Source organism: Cylas formicarius, unplaced genomic scaffold (assembly GCF_029955315.1).
Source record: "Cylas formicarius isolate icCylForm1 unplaced genomic scaffold, icCylForm1.1 PGA_scaffold_1__22_contigs__length_36826433, whole genome shotgun sequence".
Taxonomy (NCBI): domain Eukaryota; kingdom Metazoa; phylum Arthropoda; class Insecta; order Coleoptera; family Brentidae; genus Cylas; species Cylas formicarius.
In genome coordinates, this window is record NW_026844264.1 from 17,399,123 (window position 1) to 17,419,344 (window position 20,222).

A 20,222-nucleotide genomic window follows, 5' to 3' on the forward strand; every position below is an offset into this window, starting at 1 on the left:
AGGGAACTTTGTTGCATTTGTCCTTAATATAAAACTGTTGTTTTTGTGCATTTTACCCGGACTGTAAATCCTTGATTTAATGAGTTAACGTAACAGAATATAAAAGTACTTCATTAAAACCGTAATAAGAGTATTATAATTTTTGAATAAATAATTTTGCGGATAATTTGTTGTCGATCCAACAACGACCCCTTGAAATATACTATAAAACTGTTCAGCCCGTTTATAATAAAATAATAAAATAATATAATAATAATAATAATAAATAAGAAAAAATTAATATAAAAAATCAAAAACACTTAAGATAAACTAAAGATAAAGTGACAAAACGAACGGGTATATTTTACCAATTGCATTTTTTGTTTTTTGTTCTGGTTATTTAATTTATTTTATCTACCAAATTTATTATAAAATTGTTGAGCCCGTTTATTATGGGACGACACCTTATCTCAGAACTTGTAAGAAATCATAAAACTTAGAGATAAATTGAGAAAACTAACGGTGTGCGGAAATTACTAGAAAAAATCATTAACACAATTTTATTATCAGAAAAAAATCATTTCATAATGAATTTCTTTAATTTTTCTCCAAATATTTAGAGGTCATAGATCGTGAACTTAAGGTTTAGATTCTTGCATAGATTGTTAATCGACTGGAATTTATAAGACCGCTACATGACACAGTTTTTGCACAATTTAAGAGACACATGAATTATTTATTATCATGTTATTTCATTCATATTCATAAATTTAAAATTTTAGCCTCATTTGAAAGTATAAATTACAACCCTATAAACCATCCATTTTAAAGAAACTCCATTAAAAGCTTGGATTCTGGTAAAAAGCCAATATAGGGTTGAAGTTTAACTGAATAAATAAAAACGTTATTCTACAGCTTCGGGTCAACCGGTCATTCGCGAAAAGTATTAGAGCTTTTATTCGGGAGGCAAAGTACCAAATTGTATCCCATAACATTCAAAATTCGGGATGCGAAAATCTGAAATGGCTTAAGAGTCGAATATAAAGAACAATGGGGTCGATTCCTCCCCATAAATATCGCGAGACATTTATGTAAATGTTGGCTACAGGTGCCACAAGACCTTTGCCGAAATGTGACACAGGGTACAAATTTTTTATCTTTGTCGGTGGTTTTGATTTATGGCGAATGATTGCGCACGATTCGTTTTAAAATGAAGCCAGGGTTCAAAATGTTGCAAACGGTATAAGGGCAATTTTGGTCATTTTGTCTTGAGAAAAGATTTTCTATGACTACTGTGTTTATTGCGTTTCTAGGGCGTGTATTTTTAATAACATAATAGATTGCAGATTTGAGTGAATCAGTTAAAATTAGCTAAATGTGGACTGCCAAGCTGAATTTTACTTACTTATTATGTAACAAGTTTGTTAAACACCATTTTAAGCACGAGTTTCATTTCGCACGAGCGGAGCGCAGCGTGCTTAATTAACCTGTGACATTTTTAACAAAATTAAGGACACTCAAACTTATCACTGGTTCAAAACGAATTACGTATGTTTCTTGTAGATTTGGCCAGACAACCATCATGTTGAAACCATACGTTTCAAATTTACTTAAGGGTTTCTTCTAAAAAATGGGACTCCATAATTTTTGATAATAATGATTAATTTGCTAGTAAAAGTACGAGTATTGAACTATTCGTTTGTTCCCAACTGTACTGTAGTTGACTCTAAGGAAAAAAATGAGGTCCCTTCTAAAAAGGTAATAAAAATTTTTAAAACGTCTGTTTTTTGACACGTATATGTGGGCTTCGTTGCCTCTTGAAATATGTCTACCGACCAAATTATCTTTATAGTGAGTTTGGTGGAAGCTTTTGGAAAGAGAGTATTTTTATAATGTTAATTAGCACGCCTTATGCTCAGGCTGTTCTTCGCGTTTCTTGGTCAGTATTTATTTTCCTTTCAGCATGTCACACAGACTTAAAATAACTATGTCCGTTATATTAGGTCCGGTGTCTGTCAGGTAGAAGTCCATGGTCTCTTTTTATCCAGAGTCTTTAGGCTTTAGCATCTTGGATTATTTATCCGTAGTCGTTTCGTTTTTTGGTTTTTGACTATCTGCAACGGCCTGGCCTCGAAATAGCTTGCGATCATATTAATGTGGAAAAAGTGTTTCAACTCTTAGCTGTTCTTCATCAGCCATATTTATCTGAGGTGTTGGTTTTAGTTTGTTACTAATTGTTATTGTTACTATTCGGAATCAAACGCCGCAGATCTGTCCGAATAAATTTCTTCGAAGGCTTTTTGAATGCTTTTTTAAGCCAGTCCTACATCGAACTTATTTGTCACGATATAGTTCTTAAATTCTTACTTCTCAAATTTTGTAGATATCATCAGCACGCCGATGATACTGTTATATTTATCTTTTGTTGCTAGTGAAGCTTTAAATGCCGCTACTAAAAAAAATTTAGATTTGAAAATAAATTCGGAGGTATCTGCGGCTCAGAACCTTTTCTTGAATACTAATAAAACGCAGATGTTATTATTTGGAAATAAACGGGAAGATATTGTAAAAAACGCCTCTTTTAAGATTACGCTCAATGATGGGATTATCTCTCCTTCTTCAGAAGGGTGTAATAATTCAACTACTTCAGTAAGCTTGTATTTGTTTTAGTTACAATCTCAGAAAGTATGACCATATTTCGCAGTACCTCTCTGATTAGGGTTGGCTTAAGCTGGGGGACCGATATAAAGTTCAGTTAGCCAATTTTGTTTTTTTACTAAACTCCAATAACGCATTGAAATTATTTAATGAACTATCTTATGCTATATCGTCCCTCCCCGCAATAAAGTCCTTCAAAAAAGCTCTAATATTGTTTATTAGGTCCTCCAGTATCTAGCAAAAGCGTATGAGTTTATGATGTACGTCTACTTCTTGTATTTACGATGTATATACAGGTGTGTATTTTCTTGACAATTATTGGGTTGGTGCTATTGTTCTTGTGGTGACATGGAAGAGCGCAAATTGCGAATGTCGCCACCCTTGTATTATTATTTATTATTATTATTATTATTATTATTATTATTATATAATATATTATTATTATAAATTTTGGAAAAATCTGTCACACTTTATCACATACTTTAAAATTACAATGTTTTATACCAAACATATTTAATAAACCGTAAGTTTCTTTACAGTTGCGCCGCGCAGCGGTCGAATCATCTTCAAGCTTTCAAGCTTCAGCTTTTTCTTTTGTCCATTTGACTTATAGGTTTTTTTACACATTTGTAGGGCTTGTAATTGTCGAGATACAACCGCTCTTAATTCTTATCATAGCAGAGTTGTACCACATATTCAAACCTTTTTGTTAATTGTCGTTGGCAATGTTTGGTTTCTAATACAGAATATTCGACCACCTTTTCTTTTTGTTGGGCTGTCTTAAGGAAGTCACTATTATTATTTTTACTGTTTTAAATTCCAAAATCATTAATTCCTTGTAGAATAATTCATCCGCGAGGTTTGTAGAAGTGAATGGCAAAAACAAGGTATTTCATATTTTCAATATTCAATATTTCGTTCGAGCGTTTCCCAATCAAATTTGCCATAAGATACTGCGGTGCCGTCGACAAAACGGTCAATTTGCAATAGGAACCGGAATTAGTAATTTATGTACAACTAAAATGAAGCAGACTGAGACTTGAGGTACCCCACATGCCACAGCCTACCACTGACCCAACATAACTACTTCTGACTCCTCCAAATTCTAGGTTTTCAAGTATTCGCAGAAATTCGTTATCTGCGGCATGAACGAAGTCTGCAAGTATACAAATACCTGTGTACTTAGAAATGTCAAAGAACATCTCTGTGATCTGGAAATCCGAACTGTCAGTGGGATGATTTGTACTTCTTTAGAATGGTAAAACTTTTGGTTTCTGGGCAGACCGATTTTGTCCTCAAAATAAAATAATGTGTCCTCGCAAAATAAAGCAAGTCCTTCTTTATCGATAGCGACTTGAAAATCCCGGCTCTTCGTTATGTTCGAAATTCTGCACCAGATAAAAAACTACTGAGCTTTCAAGCCGCATTAGCGTTTTCCGAGAAATACCGGTCGCCAATATTTAGTCAATATTTAAAAAAACACCGAAAATGCCGCAAACAGCGGTCGCACCGGTTTTTGCAGTGTCATTTCGCGCTGTAAAATCTAGCGCTGCAGAGGGAATATTCGATTTGAAATTTGGTCAAAACAACAAACACGAAGGAAATTTTATATCTCACCTATCTGGAACGCGAGTCCCATGGGCATTTATGAGCATTAAAAATGCTCCGCTTATGTATTTCAATAGGTATATGAAATAGCATATATTTTCTAAAATTGTCTAACCAGAACTTAGATACAGAGCCCATGTTTAATCCATGCTTTCACACAAACATTTTTTCTTATTTTTTGAGTTTCGTTTATTTATCGAACATGCCTACCATGGTTTCAATTCCTTCTAGTATAGAATACAAATCCAAATTTTCTCTGTCTTCGATATTAATTTTCGGAACACATGCAGAGTGGTGTTTCTCATTGTAGCGTATTCCTGTTAGTTTCCCAAATGATATATGGATATATATTTTTCTCTTCGCCATTAATCCTTGGAAGAATGCAGAGTGATGTTTTTAGAGTTTTCTGATGGGGAGCTGTATTAGTGTTTTTTACTAGTAAATGTTTGAACTTATTTTGTTTCTGTTCCTACAAAATAAGAACTAAAATTTCATTAAGAACAATTCCAACGCAAAATGTATGCCATATATTATGGAGCCGTATAATTGAGCCTAAGCACGATAACCTCGAAAAACAGCAATATCGCATGTTTTGCATTATGCGCATATTTCACCGTATTACTTCACAGTCCCCACTTATATGTTCCAGTAAACGTGGCTTCGTCCATTGCCGCTTGTTGTCATCGTTACAAGACGCGACATTTTGCGAACAAAAACTCTTTGCAGGAAAGAAGTTTGTTTCTTGCTACATTTAGGTATATCTCAATCGGTAAATACTTCAATCTTAAGAAGATTTAGTTGGAAGTTGTAACTACCTCCTTACCTCAAAAAATTCTCAATCGGTAACAGAATCTTTTTTATTTTGCTTTGTTGTGGTGTCAAATGTCAGACTCTACAGTAGAAGTCCGTGTATATATTCGCGTAGTCGCTAAATTACGCCGGGTGACAGTCAAGCGATATATATATATATATATATATATATATATATATATATATATATATATATATATATATATATATATATATATATATATATACCAAAACATTAATAATATTTCTAGGCAGTATAACAAAACCAAATGCTTTTAAAGTATAGAACTACCATATGATGGTACCTCTTCAATTTTGTGTTTGTTTCTTTTTGGTAAGGTTCTTTGTAATTTCGTTTATGTATATATATATATATATATATATATATATATATATATATATATATATATATATATATATATATATATATATATAAATTGAAGTACGAAATGTTCTTTATCCTTTTTCGGTAGATCTAATAATTGCAAAAACTTTCAATGAAAATCTCCCTAAAAGGTCCAATTTTATTATTTTGTGTTTAATTTAGAATAATTTCTATAACAGAGCGTTATGTATCTGGAATAGTTTTTGAGATATATGTTTAAATTTATATAGTTACTGGTGATATAGAAAGGCTCTGCCTATGCCGATAATGTAGAAACTTATGAAGCAACTATGAAAAAATAAAAATTAAGAAGGTCCAATGAGCATGCGCATGCGCGGGATTTAAAATCTTGTTTTTACCAGTGATCGTAACGCATTGAATTACCAACATGGCCGTTGAATGCTTTATATCTGAACATCTGATTGAAGGTGACTTTCGTAGTAAAATGTACTTTTGTAACTGGTAAAAATCGGCCATCATTCCCAATTTCAAAAGTTCAATAATTTTTTCGGATGAATGTTGCTTTACGAATTTTGGCATGTTCGACAGACATAATTCTACTAGAAATTTAGGCGATCGATTGCAAGAGCCATTAAACTCCCAAATCTTTCTGGAATTAATCCAAGAAAATGTTGTTTTGTTGAAAAATTACCTCTTGATAAAATACGCAATTTTTATTTTCAACAAGATGCCGCTTCCACTCATAATACCAGGAAATTTTCTAGATATCTATATGAAAACCTAGGCAAGAACTGGATAGGCATTAGTGGTCCGGTAAGATGCCCTGTCAGATTACCTAAGTAAGTCTAATAAAAATGAAACATTGTTTGCGCTAATTCGAAGAATGCATTTTTTGTGTTTAAATGCCAATGGAAAGTATTTTGCCAGATTTATTTTATATTATTTATTTTATTGTATTATTTGTTATTAGCTAGTGCCTATGTAGTAATTATTGTTTCTTCAAAATACATATTAAAAATGTCAGTTGAATGTGTTTGACTAAAATTGTTATATGCCTACAAAGGTGTAATTATTTTTATTTTATTATTTGTTACTGTCAATGTTGGTTTCGTTTGTTTTTTATTCGAAAACAGTTATTATTTATTAAGGGCTATTCATTATATTTTGACATCTACCTACAGGGTTAATTTTGAAAGAGAGAAAAAAGTGTAAATAAAAAAGATTTTTGTTCCATTATCTTATGCAAATGTCAGAAAAAACAAACGACGATCGCAAGCTGTCAAAATGATAGCAACATGATTTTTTTAAAACTTTATATTATTTGTTTAAATCGCAGAATCAAAAACATATAGTTTTTTGACATTTCATTTAGCTGTTTTTAAGATATTTCAGTTTAAAAATAATTATCATTCGATTTCTGGACAATAGGCATATTGTTTAAAAATGAACAAGATTGTATTGATAGCAACCATATTATCTATGTTTGCAATTGTTTTAACATTGTTCTCCTTTTAAAATTTTCAAAATTAAGGATCTGAGGAAAAAAAACGCCAAATAATAGAATTATATTATTCAAACAATAAAAATATCAATAATTAATGCTAAACATTTCCACATAAACTCCATTATTTTGTCCAATATTGCGTTTCAATTTCCTAATTATACACGAGGTGATAAAATCAGGGTTTTCTCTGTTTAGATCTTGTAAGACGATATCAAGTCTTTCTTTTATACTTGTGAACTTTCAGGCATATTATAATATATTTTATTTATATAAGTATCCCCACAAAAAATTTAACAAGGATTAAGGTCGGGGCTATTGGCAGGCCATTTGATAGTTCCTAAGTCTATATTTATTATTTAGATAATGGGTAACCGGTTGGACCTTATGTGGAGGTGCGCCACTAACCCTGTAGGTGGGTGTCAAAATGTAATGAATAACCCTGCACATACTGTCATTTTCACGGGTGTCTTTTAAATAAGTATTTTCCACTGCATGCCCATGGTTTAAATTTAGTTTGATTTTTAAATTTTACAATTGGAGAAACGGTTTATTATAAAAATTATTCTAAATTGAATACAGAATATTAAAAATGAGACTTTTACAGGGGTTAGTATTGGTAGTTCTTGCGGGAAACTAGCACACACCCTAATTTTCAGTGTACTTCAGTGAAAGTTTTTTTCACTTTTATCAAATGGTTTTCTATAAAAAATACTCTGTCAATTTGTTGATTAAAATGTGTTTTTTCCGACTTGGAATTATAAAATAAGCCAAAAGTGGAAGTGCTATTCAATTGTTTTATTTGTCAAAATGGAGTCATACATTATTTATATATCTCTAAATTTCAAAATCATTTATTTCTTTTGACACAGTTATCGCTTGACTAGTAATTCATTGACACACTCTTTTCTGCATGATAAAAAAACGTGACGTATGCTGCCCTGTGTGGGTTGCCTCGCACGCAATCTAATTTGCTCCGTGGTCGGCCCTCGTGTAAAGTGTGGGTGTATATGTCCTTCACATTTTGAACTTGAATCATATACCCTTTTAGATATGACCAATTTATTGTATTTCAGACCTCTGTATTACCTTTAATCCAACCAACTCCACTTATTTTTCATATTTTAAAATAAACCCTAGGAATAAATGACTAATTATACTTTCCAACGAATGGAAAAACCTTAAATAAGCTTTTCCCCAATAGTGCCGAACGATACATGCAATCGTGGAGGTTCTCGGAAAAATGAAAAACCCGAAACAATGTTATGATCTGCAAATTAATCATCAACGATTTATCTAAATCATGGCAGCAGAGAACGAAAACTAGTTTTCCCATGAACTTACGCAGTAAAGAAAACAAATGATTTTGAATGACTTATTTCCTCGTGGCTCCTGTAGATGATGATAAATGAAGCATCGCTTGTTTTCCACACGGCGAACTTAATATTCAAACTAGGGAATTTCTAGAAGTTTACGAATTTCGTTTTGCTAAATTAGTTTCCATTAGGTTAACCGAAACTCTCGTTATGCTCGATCCGTTCTTAGAAGTGAACATTAGAAGATGGGAATGGGTGATTTTTTACGGTCATCTCTTTTGTCTTGAACTGAATAAGAACTTTGCTAAATTGGATGGAGATTTTCAAGTGACAGGAGAACATATATTTTACGCTTTTTAGGAGTTACTATTGATAGCTGCCTATTCTGGATGAAACAAATTAATATTCTGTAATGTTATTAAAAAAAATCAAGCAACGTCCTTTAGGGTTTTAGTAATTTTCAATTTTTTCCGAACAGCCTGCATGGAGTTACCAAAAATTTGAGAGAAAATATGCCAGAAGAATATAAATGCTTTGGCGATCATGAACACAAATGTACTAGCTTTTTATGGAAAAAATTGTCGGGAAAATAAAAGTTTACTTATTTGCATTCTTTTTGCCATCACCGATAATAATACTATTCTTGAATCAATAAAATAATAAAATCATTTTTTCAATGCTTTAATGTTTTAAAAGATTCAGTAGTTCAGTATTTCTACGTGTATGAATTTAGGAAATTAGAAAAACAACGATTTAAGCCCTAAGTTAAAGGTAAATGCTGATATCGTACTCAAATATTCCCTCAAATAGTTATAGCATAGGCGCAGACACAATATTGTTTGTAAGACAAACAGCACATTGCTGAGCTGAATACCAGTGGCAGATAAACGCTCTTGGCAACCGTTTGGTTTGCATTGTGCATTCTATTTGTCTATTGACCACTTACCAAATAACTTTTGACCACAGAATGTTTTACGTCAATTACTTAAAACTTAGCGTTTGATAGAAATAAAGATATTTTTTCTCGTAGAAAAATTATTATAATGTCTTCGATGTCTACATATTGCGATAAGCAGCTGAAGTCTATAAAATACGAAACTTTAGACATGTAAAATCAAGAAGTCATATTTTCAGAAGTAATAAACCATATTTCGTTATGCTACAGCCTGTTACTTCCAGTTACTTTCAGAAAGATTGTAATTTATATTTGTATAACTGATTAATGTTCTTTGAATCATTTCTACTGATTTTCGAATATTTACAGGAAGTTACTTGTAAATATTTGATAGAAACGAATGACTCTTGCTTATATATAAAAAACATTTTCAATAAAATGTTTATTAATTTTACCATTTTTTTGAACAATTGAAATTTTAAAACCTTTAAATTAAGTTAATTGCTTGTCAAGAAATATATCAACTGAGCGCTTATACATGTCGTATATTTTGTTATATATATCATTCATTTTAAAAAATTACTTTGACTTATTTTTGTTATAATATATATTATGAATTTTCAGAATCAAAAACGGTTTAACGATTGCCAATAATTATTTTTGACTTTAAAAACCAGAAATTTGATGTTTAAGATTACTACATTAAATAATGTTATTTAACGATACTAAACGGTAATCGGCAGAAAGACGATATTGTTTTAAAGTCGTATGATTTACATTGGTTTTTATATATACAGAAAATGTATAGAGATGTATTTCTTTTTTACTTTAAAGACTATGTTGATTGAAGTCGACAGAAGATTAACTTAGCATTATTTTTAAACTGTATGAACCTTTTTTTTGCACCCTTTATTCTTTTTAGAAAAAAAAGTGATAATAGTCAGGTCAATGATAATCAAAATCAAATTTTTCAGGCACAGAAAAACGTTTATTTTGATTCGACGAACCGATTAATACCTACCCTGTCCTCGCGAAATTACTCCAGTAGATCATCGTAATTTCCGAGAGAATCACTTCCGATTTGGTGTAATTCCTCCCGAAATGCATGAATCCTCCGACAAGGGGCGCTCCAAATAAGTAGGGTAGTTCTTCGCCGTGGATACATCCTTGTCTCTGTAATTAATTTGAAGAATTTAATTAATAAGGTTTGTTGAATACTGAATGGTTTCACGTTTCGACTTCCTTAATGGATTTCGATTAGTAAATCTAAAGACATTTTAGGTAATGTCACGTTTAACTCTTTGGATGTGAAAAATTATAAAGAAGATTGTCGGCACTGGAAAATCTATATAAATAAGTTCACTTCAATTCACTGTTACCCTTGCTAAAATTTAATTTAATAGGAAAATTATTTGGAATTCGTACCGCTGAAACGGAATTCCATATGTGCTGGGTGGCGAAATAAGTGTGCAAATGTAAAGTATTATCCTCAAAGGAATATCGTGGAAAATATTCACTTAGTACACATACCAATAAAATATATATTCTGTCTATGTTAAGCTAATTGGAATGTTTTTTGGTTAACATTTATTAAGATAAAGGAGTGAGCAGGTGATTAGTGTTTTTTGTTAAGTAAATAGCTGAAGCTGAAGCTCCAAAAACAGATTTTAACAAAAATGGTCTCGTTGGAAAAAGCATTTATGGGTCCATACAACTAATAAGGGGTGTTTTTATTTCGATGTATAGCACTTTAAGTTGCAATAAAACAACGATGGATTATTCGATTGACATGAATTTTATTTATCCGAAAGATAATCTTGTGGCATTACATTTTAAATATGATTTCTGGCATACGACCGCCACGGCTGGTGCGGATGTAGTCCAATCTGGACGTCCAGTTTTCGATGACTTTTTCCAACATTTGTGGCCGTATATCGGCAATAACACGGCGAATGTTGTCTTCCAAATGGTCAAGCCTTTGTGGCTTATCCGCATAGACCAATGACTTTAAGTAGCCCCACAGAAAGTAATCTAGCGGTGTTAAATCACAAGATCTTGGAGGCCAATTCACAGGTCCAAAACGTGAAATTAGGCGGTCACCAAACGTGTCTTTCAATAAATCGATTGTGGCACGAGCTGTGTGGTATGTTGCGCCGTCTTTTTGAAACCACATCTCCTGGACATCATGGTTATTCAATTCAGGAATGAAAGAGTTAGTAATCATAGCTCTATACCGATCACCATTGACTGTAACATTCTGGCCATCATCGTTTTTGAAGAAGTATGGACCAATGATTCCACTAGCCCATAAAGCGCACCAAACAGTCAGTTTTTCTGGATGTAACGGTGTTTCGATATACACTTGAGGATTAGCTTCGCTCCAAATGCGGCAGTTTTGTTTGTTGACGTAGCCATTCAACCAGAAGTGCGCTTCATCGCTAAACAAAATTCGCTTATGAAAATCGGGAACAACGGCAATCTCGTTTTAGGCCCATTCGGCGAATCTACGCCTTACTTGATGATCGTTTGGCTTCAATTCTTGCACGAGTTGGATTTTGTAAGCACGTAAACCAAGATCCTTCCGCAAAATCTTCCATAAAGTGGATGGACACAGATCCAATTCCTGTGCTCGATGGCGGTTATTCCTACCATAAAATATCAAAGAAAAAATACCTTATTACACCGATGTTTAATTTTTTTTCCAAAATTCAGTAATAAATATTTCTTCACAGTATAATTTTCAAATCACAAAAGTTTTTTTGGTTCCTGAAATTACAAAAACAATATGTATTAGACTAATAACAAAAAAAAATGGAATTGCAGGGGCACTCCGAATATGAATAGTAAGCCAGGGAGGAAAAACAAAAGCCTAAAATCAATTTTTCATTAACTATAAAATTATACTTATAAATGCCGTAGAATTTTTATTTTTAAGTAAGGCTTGAATCTAATAAAATGCTTTCTACAAATGATAGAGCGATATGATTGCAGTACAAATTACTTCAGAGTGGCGGTATCCGCTTAAATTGGAGTATAGTGAGAAATTCCGGCCTCAGTTGCGAAGATATTTGGCTAGAAAACAAAACAATACTCCACGTGTACTAAGACGCTAACATTTTTTTTATTCTGGTAACAAGGTGTCCCAGTACTTGTATTAGCAAAATTTTTCACTGCAAGCCGATTTAAGCTAATGCTGCATTGAAAATACTTTATCATATGCATAGGGTCCCCATTTTTAAATAGCAATTCGGTAATGTTAGGGCCTTCCTTGTGTATCCAACAAGCACAAATTACACTGTGTCTATACAGTTCCCGAAAATTACTTTACATGTAGAATGTAGAAAACACAATGTTACGGACACATGTAAATCCAAGTTCAAAAATCTTAAATTACAAAATTAAAAAATTACATTTTTTAGATTTAATTGATTAATTTATGGAATTTCAATTTGTTATAAATTTTATTATGTTAGCAGCACAAACGTAGTGTCCAGAGCTTCAACTGTGACAACCTTTATGCAATTATTGTACAGAAGAAAAAGGAGACAAATAACCCTTAATGCATTGTTTACCATGACCGTTTCGTTACTGTTCAATTATTTGTAATTTTGTTTAAAATATATTATAAAATCTATTATTATGTGTCGTCAAATTTTAAGCGAAATGGCAAATTTTAATGACTTGTATGCAAATACAACGAATTCTTGAGCATCCACCAAAATGTCAAGACTTTATATAATAGACTCAATAGACCCACCCTACATTTTGCCATAGGTGTGTAGGATTTTTTATTAATACATATAAGTGACTAAATATATACGAGCGACTTGCTAGTACTTCGTGTTGTATTTGCCACATATTCCCAATCTAGTCTCTTAAATCTCTACTCAGCACTAGATCATCCTATATAATATTAATCTTGTGAACCAATTATAATTTCAATTGTGTTAAAAGAACAATAATACAGGGTGTCCCGCAATTAGGTGTCAATATTTTAACCATATATTCTGTGACCCAAAATGATAATAAGAGTTCATATAAACTATGGTCCAAAAAGTCTTAGTTTTTAACATAAATAAATTTGAAGAGGTGATGGCGATTTTTTGTCAATATTTTTGAAACACGTAAATATTTTTAAATAAAATTTGGTACAGTTACTAAACTTTTTAGGCTCTATTTAAGGAACTAAAACCCCCTGTGTTACCCACCCCTCTTTAGGGGTGGCTAACACAAATGTTGTTAAATTTGATTGAGTTGTTTTCAAATAGAGCATTAGCAGATATTGATTTTAAATACGGCTTTTGCAATGGCAGAGCTGGGGAGGCGGTACAAAAGTATCGTAGGTTTCCTAATCGTCCAGTACCTGATCGCCGGGTTTTTATTATTACGCATAGGCATTGAGTTGAGCGTGGATCATTTGAACGTAATCGTGGACAGGGAGGATCGCAGGGAAATTATAATTTGGAAGACGCACTTAATTTAATTGAAGGAGTATACGAACTGTTTCCATACTCTGGGGAATACCGCGATCAATAGGAATTAATATCATTTTTCTATTATTTTACAATTTTACAACTGCTATTGTTAAATTAATTCAGGGGCGGATCCAGGATTTCGTTTGGGGTAGGCAGCATTTCGTTTACGGAGAGATATTTTTCTATGATTAGTGAAAATAACCTAACCTATCTTTTCAAAAATCACTCTCTTATAATGCGTTAGCATTAAGGTTATTTTCCAAATAAGCATTGCCGTAAAAGGTGCTTCAAAATCATGATAAAAAAATTAAATGATACCGTTCACATAACTTTTTAACGTTTTGCGTGTAACTAAATTAACATGTTTTTAAAGCGCCACTCCGACGGGACGGTGACACGACGCACTACCTTGCTCTACGACGATTAGGTGAAAATTAGCATTGAAACATTTTTTTAAATGTCTTAAAGAATTGATTATTTTGATTGTTAGTTCTACAACAATTTGGAATGTAGTTTAGCTAGTGGATAAGAAACCTGGAGGAACTCGTTTCTTTTATTATGTGTGTGTATTTACAAGAGATGGTGTTTTTAATATTCACAATCCCCATGTCACACGAAAATTCTCAGGTGGGCGACGTGGAAATTTTCAAAATAGATTTTCTGTTAATGTATGGGCGGGGATATTAAACGGCACACTCTTCCAGTAACGCTTAATGCAAATGAGTACCTTAACTTTTTAGAAGCTCATGTTGACAATATTTTAGACGATCTTCCATTGAATGTCCGAAATCAGCTTCATTTTCAGCCAGACGAAGCACCAGCTCATTACGGTGTTAATGTTAGAAACTGGCTGAACGAGCGGTCCGGCGCAGATGGATTGGAAGAGGTGGTCCTATTCCGCGGCCTCTTCGTTCCCCGGATTTGAATCCATTAGATTACTATTTTTGGGGTCGTAGAAGAGATATAGTATGTGCAACAGAAGTCGCTAGCGAGGAGATGTTGCGCAAAAGGATACGTATGGCAGGAAATCAAATTCGAGAAAACCATTTCGAAGTTTCAGTAGCCGTAGAGCTCGACTTTGCCTTTACAGTTGGTAGTTTGATTTGTCTTTCGTTAATAAAAGGATTTATAAAAACAAGCCAAGTAAAAACTATTTTTTACCCACAATGAACAAAGTTGGAAGCTGTCGAATAATTGACATTTAATTTTTATTTACCCAGCAACGCAAACAAATGAAGCGAGTCATTAACTTCCAAAGCTTACTCGATTGTAAACATTAAAATAAAAAAAATAATTTGTAATTAAATTTCCAAAAGCATTTTTCTCGAGAACGGTATGTTCTTGCGAGGTGTGACAAGGGTACTTTATTTACGTATAAAACTTGAGATTTTCAAATTCTGCACTCAAAATTACGAAAATTCGACAAAAAATTTGGGGCAAAATTTTCCCACGCGCCCCCAGTGTTACCCACCCCTGAACACAATCTAATACTAGTTCGTTAAATAGAACCTAAAAAGTTTAGTAACTGTACCAAATTTTTATTTAAAAATATTTACGAAAATATTTTCAAAAAATCGCCATCACTTCAAATTTAACACCCTGTATTTTAAAAACTAATACGTTTTGGACAGTAGTTTATATGAACTTTTATCCTTATTTTGGGTCATAGAATACGTGGTTAACATATTGACGTCTAATTTCGGGACACCCTGCATAATTAATTATAGTTCTATAATATTTATTTCTAGATGTAATTAAATTCGATATTTTTTTATGTGTCGTGTCGAAGTTTCTTCAGTTTTATCTCGATTCAATTTTTGCCACCTAAGAGTCTGTTTTTTCTTGTGGCTTTGCTCCAGAATGCAAGTAATACAACTCCACAAAAATGATGATCATTGAACCGCTAAAAGTGTTATACGCAAATTATATTCTTTAATATCTGAAAAAGTAAGCATTGCCATATTTAATGAAACCTATATATGACTTAATCAATTTTAGGACCTGAGCTTCTGCTCCGCGTAAAAATAACGGTCTGACGAATAAGTCTGGCTAATATTACCGCTTTCCTGTCCTTGTGTTGTATACTCACGATTAAAAATCGTTTTTAGCTACGCTCTATTTTCTACGGCTAACATTTACGAATTTATTTTGTGCCCTAGGCATGATTCGCCAGTACCGTGTCTATCTCTAACTTAGTGCTCCCCTGTCAGGAGAAAGCGCGGAATAATTGGACGGAGATCTTTTATGAAGATACAACCTTGCCATGGTAATTAATTAGGGCGTGTAACGAAGAGATCTTGTAACCTAGATTCATCTTTAATACGGAACTAAATATACAGTCTTGATTAAAACTATTTTAGCGTTTATTGCGGCTTCTTGCCTGGTTCAGCCAGTGCGAAAATCAGTTTCGTTTGAAAATGCAATTAATTGGCGGAAAAGTTTTACCGCTATATAATGATGCTAGTGGAGTTTTCTAAATTTTATTTGCTAGACTCGTTTCTGTAAGAATAAAAACGTCGTCGATTGATTTACTAATATGAGATTGTGAGGTAGAAGCTCGTGCACAAGAATGTAGCAATATATTGCTAACAAGAAGGAAACATCGACGGTGCTAGGTTAAACTTTGGAATCTACGACGAAAATAATTGGGTTATAGACAAAACTGATAGTTTTTTAGATTTTTAGATTTTTTGACACAGAAAGTCAATACATTGATTTCCTATGTCAAGTGATTTTAGTTTAGAGTAAATTTCGCTCAATTCAACTCATCTAGAATAGATTTACAAACTTTTTCGCGGATATTTGTTTTGTGGTTGCTACATTGAAATTAAAAAAAGTATAATACATAATATAATATACTGGATGTTCAGGGTTTGCACTTTATTAGGGGCATGCACCTTTTCTCAGGAACCACCGATTTGAGAAAAAAAAAGTTTATACAAAAGTTTTATGGTTTAAAATAAATTTTAAAATTATTTATTTTTTACATATACAGGATATCCGATAAGTGCTGGACCGATATTAGTTATAAATTTTGATATTTTTAGAATCCTTGCCAAAAAAAAAACTTTTATAGAAACTACTTATCCGAATTTTGTGTAGTTTAGACAGAAATTGAGATTATATATTTTTTATGCAAAATTATGTTCTTAGTAAATATGGTCTTCCACGGCTGACGGTACTGACTACTTGATCAAATTTTAAACACATTTTTACTCCCTTCTAACAATCTGCGATTACTAGGAATTTTAAAATTATACGGGGGGCCTTAATTTAAAGGACATTTTTTTGATATTTTTTCTCCAAGCCGGTCAAAATACCCATAATTTGGTACTATACCTGAATCTAATGGTTTTCGAAATACTGACACATAAGAATTTAAAGAAAGCATATCATTCTTCTTTTTATTATTAATTTTAAGGATTTTTGCAATAGGTGATACAGAGATTTATAGGCTTAGGAAATTAAAACGTCATCATTTTTCATATCGTCGTCGATGTAAAATAATATGTATAGTTTTGACAGAAGTTCAAAAATTTAAAACAAGTACCAGTAACAAGTAAAAGCAACAAACAACAGTAACTGTAACACTTAAATTAAAAACTAAGGTAAAACAAAATAGAAAACCTACAGTAGGTTTTCAACATGTCCACCATTTTGAATAATGCACGTTGTATAAACAACCTCTACATGTTTTATAGAAGTAGAAATAAAATCGGTGTTATTTAGTTGGACTACAGTTTCTCTAATTCACCTTTGTAGTTCATTTACCTTAGTGCATCATTCTTTATATACCATATCTTTAATTGTCCCCCAAAAAAACGTCTAGTGGGGTAAGATCTGGTAAGAGCTTGACTTGCATCATAGTCCTGTTCCTTTAGATACAGCACCGGTAAAAACTTAAATGCTTTTCGCTTATTTAATTCGAAACAATTTCTGAGGCTAGTTCTTTTAACATTCAACTCCAAGGGGACTTGACGAGTGGAGGATTTTATTATATTCTCAAAATGTAGTAGTATATCCAACTGCTTCTCCTCTGTTAAAACTTGTCGTGGTCTTTTCTTGGACGTTGACAGAAGGCTGCCTAAACTTTGCATAAATTTTTCGAAATAGCTTCTTTTCTGGAAACTTCTTCAATACTCCCTAAGAGCCAGAGTTGGACGAATTCGATAAAAAACATTCAGGCTGTTTTTTCTTGCACCGTATATATTTTCAACTTAAGTAATAATAATATTGCTTGAGTAAAATCACATCTGTCACACTCTGATTCTTAATTATAACGTCACTTAAAACAATTATAAAAACTTATTTGGTTGCCATAGGCTACTAGGGTAAAATGTAAGTGAGTTTTTTACTATTAATGAAAATTTTAAATTTAAGGAATGATATTTAAAATTTTATTTAAATATCATTCCTTGAAACTCCGCTATGCCAGTCCCAAGCCTGGGGTCTCATCACGCAAGAGATGAGGAAGGAGGAGGGATCGAGGAGTAACACCTCGTTAAAAAACCAGGGTTCATCTGGCCCGGATGATAGCACTCTGTAAGGGCCCCTGCCAGGGTACGGTGAAGATAGTCAACGGCAGAAGGAGCAGAAGAGATATGAATATTCCAATGGTCCGGAAGGCGGAAGAACAATCTTCAAGGGAAGGCTGATCTCGCAAGTCCAGTAAGACAGTCAGCCTAAAGGAAGACAACCTTGATTAAAAATTACCTTCAGAAGGCAACGGGAAACCACTGAAGTATTTATCCCAAGAAAATCACATGGAAGAAACCACAAAAAATCGGCCCTCAGTCTCCGGCATAACGAGGGTGCTAAGAATCCCCGGAGTCAAAAATATTTGTAACGATGTTTTAAACATAGGGACATGGAATGTCCAGAGTATGTACGCGGCTGGGAAACTAGCCAACATAATACACGAAATGGACAGATTGAAGATATCCATCCTAGGAATAAGCGAAACCTGGTGGCCAGGAGCAGGAGAATGTAACATGGAAAACAAAAGATTTTACTACTCAGGTAACAATGACAGGGACCACAGAAGAGGTGTAGGGGTCATAGTCACCAAAGAAATAGCTGGAAGTGTTACTGACTTTGTTCCCTACTCAGACAGAACAATGTTATTAAAAATTCGAACAAAGCCGCTTAACATCAACATAATCCAAGTGTACGCCCCAACTCTCGATAGAGGCGATGACGAAGTGGACAAATTTTATGGCGAGATAAAGGAACTTCTAGGGTTAACCAAGCCACACGAAATCAATATAATACAAGGCGATTTCAATGCGAAGATCGGTTCTTTACAAGCAGACCAAATTGTCGGTCCATATGGATTGGGTGATAGAAACCATAGGGGAGATCGACTGGTACAATTTTGCCAGGAAGAGAACTTTAAAATAACAAACAGTTGGTTTTCGTTACCCCCTAGAAGACTTTATATATGGAGATCACCTCAGGATAATAAGGATATCATCGTTAGAAATCAAATCGATTTTATACTGATAAACAAGAGATTTGGCACATCACTCAAGCGAGTCTGTACATACCCGGGCGCCGCCGTGCCGTCCGATCACGTTCTTCTTTTGGCTTCCTATAAAGTAAAGCTTTCACTTGTTAAGAGACAGCAACGAAAACCTCAGTTAGCTATTGAAATACTAAAAAACGAAGAAGTAAGGACGACTCTGCAACAAAAACTAAATGATGGACTGGCGAGACTGCAAGAGACGATTGGAGAATATCAAGTCGACAATATATGGGATAGCTTGAAGAAAACCATGAACTCTGTTTCTCAGAACATACTAGGATACCGTCAGCCTATTCCTAAGAACAAATGGATGACAGAGGAAATTCTACGACTGATGGACGAGAGACGTAAACATAAAAATGTAAACCCTGATCAATATAGGCTTTTAAATTCTAGAATTAGATCTGAAATCAGAAAAGCTAAAAGAAAGTGGCTAGAGCAAGAATGCCAAGAAATAGAGAGACTCCAACAGATACATGATACTCATAGCGAACATAAAAAGCTAAAGGAGGTAGCTGGAATATATAAAACCAAGGCAGCAATAGTTCTAGTCAACGACAAAAACGAGATAATCCTGGAAAAGGATGAAAGAAGAAGAATGTGGGAGCAATACATAAGAAAACTATTCCAAGACAGTGAGAGAACGGACCTCGAAATTAACCCTGCGGGTGAATCGTTGAGTGGACCACCGATAACAAAAGAGGAAATTCGTAAAGCGATACAACTTTCAAAAAATAACAAGGCAGTCGGACCAGATGAAGTGCCAGCCGAGATCATTAAGCTAATAGACGATGATAACCTGTCTTTATTGGAAGTTGTTTTCAATAAGATATACAGCACTGGCAGGTACCCCACAGACTGGTTAAGGTCTACCTTCGTTCCATTACCTAAAAAAAGAAATGCAAAAAGCTGCAAAGAACATCGATTAATAAGTCTGATGAGCCATACACTAAAAATATTTCTTAAAGTCTTACACCACAGGTTATATAGAAAATGTGAGGACAGTATTAAAGACACACAATTTGGGTTTAGGAGTGGAATAGGGACACGGGAGGCTCTTTTCAGTATTCGCGTACTGGTTCAGAATTGTTGCGATGTAAAAAAGGACGT

At 33.4% G+C, this 20,222-nt stretch overlaps 1 protein-coding gene across 1 annotated transcript in view; it reads right to left on the minus strand.

Moving 5' to 3' along the window:
* Positions 1–20,222, minus strand: part of LOC132696547 (neuroligin-4, Y-linked) — a 482,552-nt gene that overhangs the window by 23,323 nt on the left and 439,007 nt on the right. Inside the window, exon 7 of the mRNA XM_060661434.1 lies at positions 10,135–10,286. Within this exon, the coding sequence (XP_060517417.1) occupies positions 10,135–10,286 (152 nt within the window). The remainder of the gene's footprint in view (positions 1–10,134; positions 10,287–20,222) is intronic.